Consider the following 12639-nt stretch of genomic DNA (forward strand, 5'->3'; position numbering starts at 1 on the left):
ACTGATTGTTAAGGGATTTTTCAATAAAAATTATATACAAAATACACATAGAATGATGTTAGCAAAATGGCTGCTATATCTTCACTTAATAAAAATGTCCAATTTTCAATAATTTGACTGCATGAATCAGAATTGTTTTGTTAAAACAATTCCGTAGAAAATTTTGTGAAAATGAACGGTTTTTATAATATCTTGTGTATTTGTACATTAATTTTCATGATTAAAGCTCGAAAATATATAAATAAATAGTTTTTCAGTGCGCAAAAGAATAGGCCTCGTTGAAACAAAAGAGCTGAGCAGCGAACTTTAGTTTTATTTTTTGTATTTTAAAATCTTTTTATTCTAAAATTAAATGAACTAAAGTCATAATTCCAGACATCAGACATACAATTGATATAAAAATTTTGTTTTATATTCCTTCAGTTGTTGTATTTAAGCATTTCACAAAGATAGATCACAACAAATCGTATTTTTTTCAACAATCCAACCTTAATTTTTTTTTTAATTAAGAGTTTTAGTTACGTTTTGAAGAGACCTTAAAACACTCTTAGGTCCAATTTATTGACTCTCCATTAAACTTAAATCGCCATTAAAAAAGGGAATTTTAAAATTAAAAACAAAATTCGTTTAATTCAGTCTCTGTTAAGAATTTTTTTGAAGTTTGACATCATTAACTAATTGAGCATTAAATTTAAAAGTCCTTTTAGTTAAAAAGCCAAATTTGACCTTTTAAGAGGGATTTTTAGAGCAAATGGAGGTTTGAAAAAGGATTTCTATTTATTCACTCTCCGTTATAGGTCGTTTCAAATCAAAAGTCCTGACTCTGAGTTTATTTTCTCCCTTCCAATAAATAGTCTATTGAATAGACCCTTTTGAATGGAACAAATTCGTTCAAGAGTTTTTATTGCTGATTATGATTCCTTGGCATAAAAGAATACTCCAGCCAAAAGTGCTACTAAATCCATTGGTGCATTTCTGAGAAAACGGCAACACTGGTCGGTTTTCAGTTTTTTTGACTTAACTCGAAAACCAAGCTTAACTTTGAAATGGTTCAAAGACACTTTTCATAGCAAATTAAATTTTCTGCCATATTAAGATGATTAAAAAATTTTAAAAATTATTTTTCACTGAAATTCTAACCTAAAATCAAAGAAAAAAAAGTTAAAAAATTGACGATTTTATTTTTTTTTACTAAATCAAGGGGCATTTTGTGTATGTGGCCGGTACGTCCAAACTTTGTACTAATGAAATAAAGTAGAGGTAAAATCCTTTGATAATATGCAATTTTTAATTTTTTTTGTCAAGAAACAACTTAAATGTACCTATTCAAAAATTAGCACTTTTTCCAAATTTTTGACTTTTTTAGTTAAAAGCAATTTTTTAAAACTCGATAAAATCGTATAAATTATTAACTTTTAGACTTGTAAAGTAAACATACTTAGAGGGATTGATTTAATATAAACTAAATATGACAAACAAACAAATTTATTTGCGTCCTTATGGGCTTGTGTGCAATTTTGTATATGTGCATTTTTATAAATACAGATCGAATGGATCGACGGAGAGCCATTAGCTTTGGTCTATTGCATAGAAGAATTTTTAATACCAACTCTTTTACTGTTTTCAATGGCCTGAAAAACAATTCTTGTAAAATCAGCGACCAACGAAAAGTTTTTCTTGAAAAACGAAAAAAATATTCAAATGAGTTTCAAACAAAATAGGCCAGGCAAATTAGTAAATCAAATTGCATTTTTCGCGGGACAAATTTTTTTCATGGAACGTGTTTGGGTGTATGTCCGTATCGTAAAAATGAATTTTTTGGGATGGTAGAACATCGGGAACAGCCACCATCTTGGAAAAGAGGTCGGTGCCGTTTTTATTTCATAGCTCCATTTTATCTCATTTCAACCAAAAATTTCCAAGGACAGACTTATTCACAATGAAATTATCTAAAAAAATTATAAACAAATGAATTCCGTGAGTTAGTTAAATTCAATTTTATAGTCAGTCAAAGTCCGGGTTCTTCTCGCAAGGTTAGGACAGTATGACATTTTTTCAAATATCTGAAGAACTTTTGATTTGTTTAGTCCGGTCAAATTAGATATTTGAGGTTACATAAATTCCCAGCAAGCTGAAAATTGGTAGGATTGTTGGAAATATCATCATAAATAAAAGTTAAAAAGTCCTCATCGATCCGAGTTGTGGAAAAAAATTTACGGGGGGTCAAAGGTCAAAAAAATGGGTTTTTCACAATTTTTAGCAAAACGAAAAGTCTTATCAAAAAATTTTCAATGCGAAAATTGTAGACCAGCTTATTATCTATAAAAAGTGTCATGGCACTTTTTTTCCTCAGACCCACCGTTTTTGAGATATAACGATTCAAAAAGTTGAAGTTGAGTTGTAATCGTCATAATCAGGCATATTTTGAAAAAAAAAACTCCCAACATTATTATGTAACCTCACCCCCTTATTTTAGTCTAATTTGACCGGACTATTATGATTTTTCTCATCTACTTAGCCGAGCGCAGAAGAAACATACCTATATACATAGTAATAGATCTACCAGAAACTAGATCTTCTCCACTTCAAAAGAATCACGAGGTAAAACTAATGAGATGCTACATACATAATGTAATCATCCCAAAACATTGCAATTGTAACTTTGTCTTTGGTTACCACTGATGGTACTCTCGTCTGTGTGCTTTCGCCGTTTTACGGCTCCAAAATACTTACGGGGCATAGCTTTTATGTTGCTTGTATTGATTTTCCTTCCTTCAAATCTTCAAATTTAAAAAAATTTGATTTGACAAATTTCTGCTTTTTCAAAAACTAAAAAATCCCTAGGATATTTTTAATGGAGTTTTAAATTTAAAGTTTCCATTAAAAATAAAGACTTTAACAAAAGTAGAGTGAATTAAATGAATTTTTTAATGATGTATACTTAAAGGCGTCAATAGTTAACAACGCTGTTAACTAAAAAGATATATTTCAAAATTTAATGGAGGCTCAATAAATTGGCCCTTATACTATTTATGTGTTTTTAACTATAGAAAAATCAATTTTTTTCGTGATTATGGTCAAACTGTAACCAAATGAAGCTAATTGCTAGTAACTTCGGGCATTATGGCGCACCGGGCATTATGGCGCACCTCTCAGCTACCATACTTCCAATACTCGTATTTAAATAAAACCAATGCAGAAACTTTGGTCTTCGTTGAACACTAGCCTTGTGAAAATCGCAGGTCAGTGCTATTATTTTTGTGTCAAACAAAAAAGAAAACAAAAAAAAATATACCGGTTCTGGGTTCCAATATAATATCGCTTTGTTTTTGTTTGAGTGTATCTCGGTAACTATACAGTGCACGTGTTTGTTGTGAAGAGTGGAATGCAGAGTACAGTTTTGGTTTGGTTATATAACTTGTAATATTTTAAATGAAGTAAGAATTGTGTTTGGTTTTTGGTATTTTGTGAATATGTGTATATTTTGCAATATGGCGCAGATGCAATAGGGGCATTATGGCGCTACATTATAGCCGACTGCGCCATAATGCCCTTATGTAAAACTAATTTCAAAAGTAACTTACATAATGTCTCTGCATTTTTTTAAATTTCAAATTAACCTCAATTTAACCTTAATTTTATGAAAGTTATTTACAATTATATTTCAGAAATGCCGAATATACGTAAAAAAAAGTAAAGGGCTCCGAAGTAAATGGGGTTCACCATATTGCCCGTACATAGGGCAATATGGTTTTTTTTTGGACTATTTTTAATTTAAATTATTTTTTGTTCAAAAGCTTGAAATTTTATTCTTAAATAATTTATTTATGTAACGTTTTTATGAAATTTAATTTAAAAAAAATGATTGAAATAAAAATTGTTGTCCGTAGTAAAGTTATTTGAGTTTGTGCTTAGGTATGCCATAATGCCCTAATTTACCCTACTTTTCTGTTTCAAGTTCCGTGTTATTAATTTATCTCATCTGCGGAAAATCTGTCAACTTTCAAAGTGTTTGCAAGAATTTTGAAACAGCAGAACTGCGATTGCCCTGAAATACTTGAATGGCAAATAGCTAGATTAAAAAATTAAACTAACTTACAAGTCTTTATGATGTTTCAGCCAGATTTCATATGATTTGTTATTAAATATTAAATTAGGCTTACACTTTCTGAGAGGAGAACATATTTTAGAGATTTAATAACAAGGCAATGGCAAAAGTAGATGACAACTGAAAACTTTAAAAAACATATAACTTCCAAACGATACGTTATGATCCCCTCGACATCGAGATCATAACAGCGCCGCCGAGAAAAAGAAGATGAAGAAGGACTTCAGGTTATCAGTCAAAATACTTTTGTAAGTTAAAATAAAAAAAAAAAAAACAAGAAGAATTTTTGGCAAATTAACAATAACACCAAAAAGACTGCGTTTTTTTCCAATCTGTCATATACATTATACGGGAGAACCTTAGAGTTGCGCGTCACACACTAGAAATCTGAAAATTAAGCTTGTTTCGGCATCAGTTAAAAATTGACCTTGACAAAAAAAAAACGATAAATTTGATTCTAAACATGAAGTTTATTAAATTTCCGAGGGTATATCGCAGGTAAACAAATATATAAATCGGAGCAAGAACATTTGCTTTTCAAACACAAGCTACAATATTTTTAAGGCTAAAAACTAGTTTTATGTTTTACCCGGAACCAACATTTTTGTTTCTTAAAAGTTGTTTAGAATACTACGGTCGAAATTTGTCTTAATATCGATTCATAGCCTTCATGTCAAAAGTCCGTCTCCAAAACATTCTAATATTCTAATAACACCCTGTTTATACAAATAATACGAACCCTATATGTATACCTAAACTAAACCTTAAAGTATATATGGAATATGGATAAGGATATTCAAGAATGCACCAGTTATCACTGAACACCGACATAATTGGCTAAGACAAGTCGTCCCTAGCATCGGTACTTGAGTATATGTTTTAATTACGGAACTCTCACCTAGAGCACGTACTTGAGATTTCCCTTGTTTCTTGACTGCCAATTTCTCTCCAACTATATACAACAGATATTATGATGACGATGAGGGTTGGCGTATACGAATATATATATTTTTTTTTTTTTTTTTGCTGAATCCTTTGCAGGATAATCAAGTGGAATATTATATATATACACGAATATTAGAACTGCAAAATATACAAAGATAGAAAGAAAGAGAGAGAGAAATTAATGTATAAAATAAAGCAGAGATTTATAGAAAAAAAAAAAAAAACATTATTATATAAAATCACATATCCCATATACAAACAACAGGAACGATATATGCCATAAGAGCACTGATGAACAAAAGCTGAAACTACAATATACCAATATTTTCTTATCATATCCAAAACTTTAATCCTTTCAATGATTTTTCGCCGTCCAAGGATCTTGACTTGACGCTGCTGTTCCATACTCTGGGAGAAATGGTTTTTATCATGGCAATGGCGTTGTATAAAACACGTATAGATGATTGTATGTATGTTTGTACTAAAAGATAGTGAGCTTAATTTTGTTGTTTCGTTAGATTGGGAACGTTGTTGTTTCACAGATAACGGAAATCTCTTTTCTGAACTTCCTTCTTAACTGCTGATGGGTTAACACTAAGCTTCTGAAAACGGATATATTCTTAATAAGTTTTTTTTTTCTATTAATGTTTGATCGCGATAATTATGTAGCCAAACATGTGTTTGCATATTGTTTCCGACTAAGTGATTAGTAAGAAATTAATAACAGAAATTGGGCAGATCTTACATATAGATATTTACCTAGTAGAGTTTCTGGGAATACTTTTAGTTTTTATTCAAAGACATGGAATTAGTTTAATGCGTTCCAAGGCAAAGCTTAGACAAATAAAGAAAGAGGAAATAAATGAAATGGGATAAGACATCAAAAACTTAGTTTAAAAAAGGTTCCCGCTCGTGAACCCAAGCTGAGGTCACCCATCTCTTCAACTACTTACACCAATCCAGCCACTAACACTAAAACAACTAGAACCTTTAATAATCCCAGGCATTCAGCAACAAGAAAACCACGTCTCCGCGAAATAAGGCCCCAAAAGAAAAAATGAAATAAGGCCCCAAGTTGGGGTATTTTTACATAGTGAAAATATGCCCCAATGAAACAAGGCCCCATCGAAATGAAAAAATGCCCCAAAAATAAACGAAATAAAGCCCCAACTTGTTTTGAACTTTTTTAGAAAAATGAAATAAGACCCTAATTTTTCTTTTTCATAATTAATTTATTTTTGGTAATGAAATATCACCCCAAACCAACAGAACCATCTTTATGGACGGAACTTTTAAAATTGTTCCTCAAGGATGTGTCAAACTGTTGTTGTGTTTTTTTTTGTCATTCTGTTACTTTATTAATGCTTTTTTCAAAGATTTCTGATGGTTTACTGCACGATATTTACATTGAAAGGCATTAGAAAGTAACAGAATAGCTGAAAAAATCGCGCGATTTATTTCGTAATGAAATTATGCCCCAAAAACAAAATGAAACAAGGGTCGAAAAAATGAAATAATACCCCAAAATTTGAGAAATTTCGTTGTTGTTGTTTTGTATGTGCTTTTTATTTACTTTAAGGAAAAAAATTTAAGCAGTTCTAAGAAAATAAATAAATGACGTGCCTTAAGTACTAAGTTGTATGAAGAACAAAATTTTAAAATGCCCTTTTCTCAAAATTAGTTGCAACAGACTTGTGCTATTTTTCAACTAGACCCTTCAATTGAATATAACATTTAAGAAAAACCATAATATCAACTCTACAATTTTGGAGATAAAAAATCATCCAAAGACATAAGTTCTTCAAAATGCATTTCGCGATGTAACCAAGAATTTTATATAGTACGGATAGAATTCAAGTACGAACTGGGCGTCGAGGTACTTACAGTAATTAAGACGTCCCACTTTTAGAATAAGTAGCTCTCAGCAAAAGCTTCTAAATTCTTTTTGTGCACTTTATAAAACATACAATAGTACGATTTACGAATTATTTAAAATTTATCAATTATTTAAAAAAAAATCCAATTTTCTTAATTTTGTAATTTCATAAAAAAATTTTTGATTTTAAATCAAAATCTTTAGAGCCGTTTTCGAGAAAACACACTATTGGTTTGGTCATATGGCAAGTACCATTGATGGGTATTAGGTTGAGATGGAAAGAAACAGAGAGACAGACAGAATTGCGAGACCCACTTTTTTTACATTCTACATTATCATAATGTCATGTCTCATTCAAAGATCAGAAATAAATCTCAACCTTTTGAAAGGTTCCTTCATAACTCTTACTTGTCGCCATTTTCAATAAAGGTCATAAAATAACCTTTATTTTAAAAAAAGAAAAATTTCGGTCAAGGTCTGAGAGAAACCTTTATTTTGTATTTTTTTATGTTTCTATCAACCAGTGAGATTTATCGCTGAGAGAAAAAAATAAATCTCATCTGCAAATGTATCAATTCCTAGAGACATGGGAGTGGTGCCATATGAAAACTTATATTCTCAGTGGTATGATCCGGTTTTTCGATTTTTTTTTTAAATTCCGAGAAAGCCGCGTTTATATGTTGGGGTAAATTTTTTTTTCCAAAAATCCCTCATCATAAGAACGCTCCTGGAAGCTAAACTGCTTAAGATAAAATTTTGGGAGTGATGCCAAATGATAGCTTGTGTCATGGGCCTACGCTTTGCATATTGTCAGATTTTTAAAAAATCTCCTTCCATGTTAGTCCGCCACATTTTCCTTAAAAAAAATTTCGTGCTTACTTTTTTTTGATTTTTTAAGTTCTCCCAGTTTGAGAACGCGTGCACCTACAGGGACGGGAGTGGTACCCAAATGTAGGTTATAGTCCCTTCTCCCTTTTGGCATCAAACAATTTTTTTTTCATTTTTTTTTTTTTCATAATTCCGAGATATAGCCGTTTGAAGTTGGGCGGGCGAAAACGCTTCTGGAAGCTGAACACTTTGACCTAGATGTTAGAACATCGGTCTCTTGAAATATTCGAAATTGCATTGGTTGTGCTTGTCGTCCCAGCTACTCAAATACACAGTGGAAAACACATTTTCGTCTTTAGATTTTACTTTAAACGAAAAGAGGTATAGTCTTGGGTCTAAAGAACTTTGAGAGTCTATTTAGTTCATACATTATTTAATACATAAACTTAGAAAAAACATCCTTTTCACATTTATTTTTGCAATATAAAGACATTCTTGACATATTCGACATTTTACTTTGAATTGACCATTTTTGATTTATTTTCAGCGAAAACGGTTAAAGGTTGACCTGTTCCATTTATTTTTTTGTAAAAATCTCAACCCTTGAGAGATATTTAAAAAAATAAAAAATAAATCTCAACCGATAACCTTTATTTTTGATTTTTTAAAATAAATCTCAAACCTTAACCTCATAGAGAAACCAATTGAAAATAAAGGTTGACTGTTATTTCTGATCTCGGGTCTCATTGTTATCTCGAGTTCGATTTTTTATACCAATCCTAAACTTGCCCTACCTTTATCACAGCTAAAAAATTAGCCCTACAAAAATTGTCTAGGCCCGTTTTATTAAAAACAACTATTTTTCGGTTAATATGCGTCTTTTTGGAGTCAAATTTTGCAAAATTCGCGTTTAAAATGATAATACTTATTGCCTTATAGTCAAAATATCCTCTGAGATATAAAACATATAGACTCAAACTCATGTTTATTTGAAAATCGCTTTAAATTACATTTCTAAGCAAGTAAAAAAAATAATAAAGTTCGCTGATCAGCTCTTTTGTTTAAAATAATTTTTTATATTTTGCAGGATTTAAAGTAAGAATATTATTTGAGAAATAGTTGTTTCATAATAATGCTTCCATCTGAAAGTGTTTTTGAGAAAAAAAAATATCTCAATTATCAAGAATTCCGTTTTAAGAATGTGTGAGACTTGGAAAACTATAGAAACCTGCCGGAATAGATAATTTCTTTCATGTATTCCACCGACAATATTTATGATTCTGGTCGAGAACTTTTTAAATCGCCTAAAAGCATAGACACTACAGATAAAAACATCTGACGTCAGCCCCACAGTAATCATTTATGAAACATTCATGTGGCACCTGCATTTATCTAGGTATGTTTCCTTGTGATGACAAATTTACAAATAAATATCATCATTCCTACCATAAAACCCATAACAAAAATGATTCAAGAGTCGAAAGCTGTATATATTGTGAAGGACACTTTAACAAGGGTTAATCGGGAGCCAGTTAAAACAAAATATGTAAATAATAATCCGCTCCATTCACAATTAAATTGTTACTTTATCCTCTTGTAGACTCAACTCGCACACAACATACAACACCATCATGCCACTTGGTTCAGCTCCAAGTTTCAACAAAAAATACAAAAAACTCATTTACCAACCAAAACAAAAAGGATTTTAACACAAAACGCAGATACTTGTACACGAACATTGTACAGTTATACGACCAACCGACTGAATCTGGGACTGAAATATCTAGCAAAGCAATGGCGCCAAAAAACAAATCGACGAACAACGATGAAGTTCATGAATAATTATCCTGCTCCTGCCATACGTTCCCCATTCTGCAGCACCAGAAGACCTGAATTTCTCTGAATTTCCAGTTCGGACAATCAGCCATTTTCATAAATTTAACTTTGCACGTACGATCGCAGTCCTTTTTCTCGGGAGGACGGGGGACGGAGGACTTTCAGGCTTTTGTTTGTAGATTGTGTAGTAACGGATGATGATACTGATGGCTGATGGTGGAATTTATTTTCATCCAAAATTGTAAAATAATAACCCAAAAATCCGTATAGTCGTCGTCGCCTGGTGCCCATCGCAACGTCAGGAAGGCGACCCACAGCGGGGGAAGTTGACTTGGGAGGAAGTTAATCTCGCATTTACAATTAGGATGCGCCCGTTGTTCTCTCTTCTTCTCATGATGATGCCAAAACCTATTCCCAAACAAAAAAAAAAAACTTAGTAGATGAACGTGCATAGTAAAATGATTCATGATGATGGGAAGCAGGAGCAGGAGTTCATATTTATATTTTTTGGGAAGCAGCAGGAACGATTAAAGTTTATTTACTTAGTGTAGTAGATAGATAGCAGCAGCCATCATCAGCAGCTAGAGAAATAGAGATAAATATTCGAAAGTTGCGAGAGCTAGCTATAGCGGATTGAAGGGCTTTGAGGGATTTTATGATATCAAAATAATTGCGTGCACTTTAGAAACTTCATGAATTACCGGACGTATTTGATGGATTAGGTTTGTTTGCTTAAATATTATAAAACATTATCTCTTATCCATGGAGAAAGGAAATTATGTTCCGATTAAAACAGAAAATTCGTTCTAGCAGTCAATTGTGTTGTCAGTGGCATAAGGAAGAAAGAAGCCATTCAGCGTGGTGATAATAGTGTTTCGAATAAGAAGAATGAGAAGCGGTGATTTGGAATAAATTAAGCTTAAAGTACCTACCTATATTTTTGAACAAAAGATTTTTATGAAAGATAAACTTATGATTAGGTCTTACTAATTAGCTTTAATAAACGTAATGATTTAATTTGTGTGTTCCAGCATACTCTTTAGAAGTTAGTCAAAACGTTACAATAGGTTTTACCAATAATTTGAATAAAATACATTTCAAACGCTCTCCAAGTTCTTAAAATTATGTAAATTGTATAGTGCTAAAATTTTGGAAATTTTGAAATTTCGATAAGAGCAAGATCAAGGCTACGGCCACGTCCTGAGCGACTGAGCGGCAATCCTGAGCGACGAAGTGGCCACGTCCTGAGCGGCGATCCTGAGAGGCAATTTCAAAACCCTACAAGTGCAAAAATATCGATAAGAATTCGGCTCACACGCGGGAGTCCAAGGTTCGATTCCTAGAAGTGCCTATTTTTTTTTTATTTAATAATTCTAAATAAAATAATGTTGGTATGCCATAATGTAGTTAATATCACAACAAAAACATTACTGTTAAAAAAAGAGCCAAGTTCTCCTATGTTGAAATTATGCTGGCACAAAAAGTATTGAGATGTAAAAGTGTATCAAGTTCTAAAGTTTGGGTTCAAATTCGTATCAATAAAATTTTGACTGTTATCTTGACAATTTTTCTTTTAATTACCGATTTTTAAAGTTATTTCAATATTTATATAATAATATTTGATTAAAATTGAAAATCTCAAATTTTCGATTTTTTCCTTTGTTTACACCACAAGTCCTATATCACCGTGTAAAATTTCAAGTTTCTACGATATCGGGAAGTTCTCCATAATTTTGATGATCTGTCAGTGAGTCAGTGAATCATTGAGTCAGTGAGTAAGTTACGGTTTTTGCGATTTTTGAAGCCCTATATCTCGGAAACTACTCATCTTTTGTGAGGTGTTTGATTTTGACCAAATGTAGCGAGTTTGAAATTTCTAGCATCTTTGGTGTGAAAGTTAGAGAGGGGTCGAAATTTGACTGTGAAATATTATGCAGGTTCCCAAAAGAAGAATGTTCTTAATAAAAAGAATATTTATAATATTAGCAGGAACAATGTTTATTAAGCAAAAGTATTTGATAGAATGAAAAATATTAATTACAAAATTAATAAAACATAATTATCAGAAACACTATACATAAATTTAGTACAGTAAATATATCAAAGTAAATAATTATTGTAAACGTATATATTGTTAAAGACCAATATTTAACACGCCCTCTCAATACAAACGTTAACAATAATGAAATTAATTTAGTTTTCTTAACCCAAGTGCTTCAGTACATTTCGAGTGAACTTCACGACTCAACGGCTTGGTAAGAATATCTGCAGTCATCTGATCAGTTGGTATATGTTGCAACACAAACATCCCAGCAACAACAGATTCTCGAACAAAGTGATGTTTGATGTCGATATGTTTAGTGCGTGCATGAAAAACATGATCATTTGCCAAGCACAGTGCACCACGATTATCAACAAAAATTTTAGTTTTAGCAAAATCCAAAAATCCAAGCTCCAGCAATATACTTCTCAAGTAAATTGCTTCCTTCGAAGCTTCAGATAAACTTACATATTCAGCCTCTGTAGTGGAAAGGGAGACAGTTCTTTGTTTTGTTGATTTCCAAGAAATTGCTGCACCACTGAGTAAGAACACATACCCAGTATACGATCGACGATCTATGACACAATTTCCCCAATCAGCATCAGTGTATCCAAATAAGGCTTCTTTCTTTTTTGTATACACAAGCCCAAGACTTGCTCTTCCAGCCAGATACCTTAGCACACGTTTCGCTGCTAACCAATGACATTTATTTGAATTGCAAGTAAATTGTCCCAATCTTGAGACGGTATTTGCAATATCGGGCCTTGTCGCCACAGATAGATACATCAAGGCACCAATAAGCTCTCGATACGGAAATGTTTCCTGTGAATCTACAAATTTGACTCTTTGACCTTATATTATCTTCAATATTATATTTGAAAAAGTGTGTATATATGCATACCTACATATGGTCAAATAGCCAAAATTGTAAGAAATTCGACGAGTATTAAAATTAATATTTAAGGCACAAATTTTGCATAGAATTTTTTATGAATTAGAATTTTT

General features: G+C 31.8%; 1 protein-coding gene across 1 annotated transcript; it reads right to left on the minus strand.

The window, feature by feature from the left end:
- Positions 1 to 11781: 11781 nt before the first annotated feature.
- On the minus strand, positions 11782 to 12420 carry LOC129913688 (uncharacterized). The gene has a single exon (XM_055992488.1). It carries the CDS (start codon positions 12418 to 12420, stop codon positions 11782 to 11784), a length of 639 nt encoding a protein of 212 aa, XP_055848463.1.
- Between the last annotated feature and the right edge of the window lie 219 nt (positions 12421 to 12639).

Source organism: Episyrphus balteatus, chromosome 3 (assembly GCF_945859705.1).
Source record: "Episyrphus balteatus chromosome 3, idEpiBalt1.1, whole genome shotgun sequence".
NCBI classification, from domain to species: Eukaryota; Metazoa; Arthropoda; class Insecta; order Diptera; family Syrphidae; genus Episyrphus; species Episyrphus balteatus.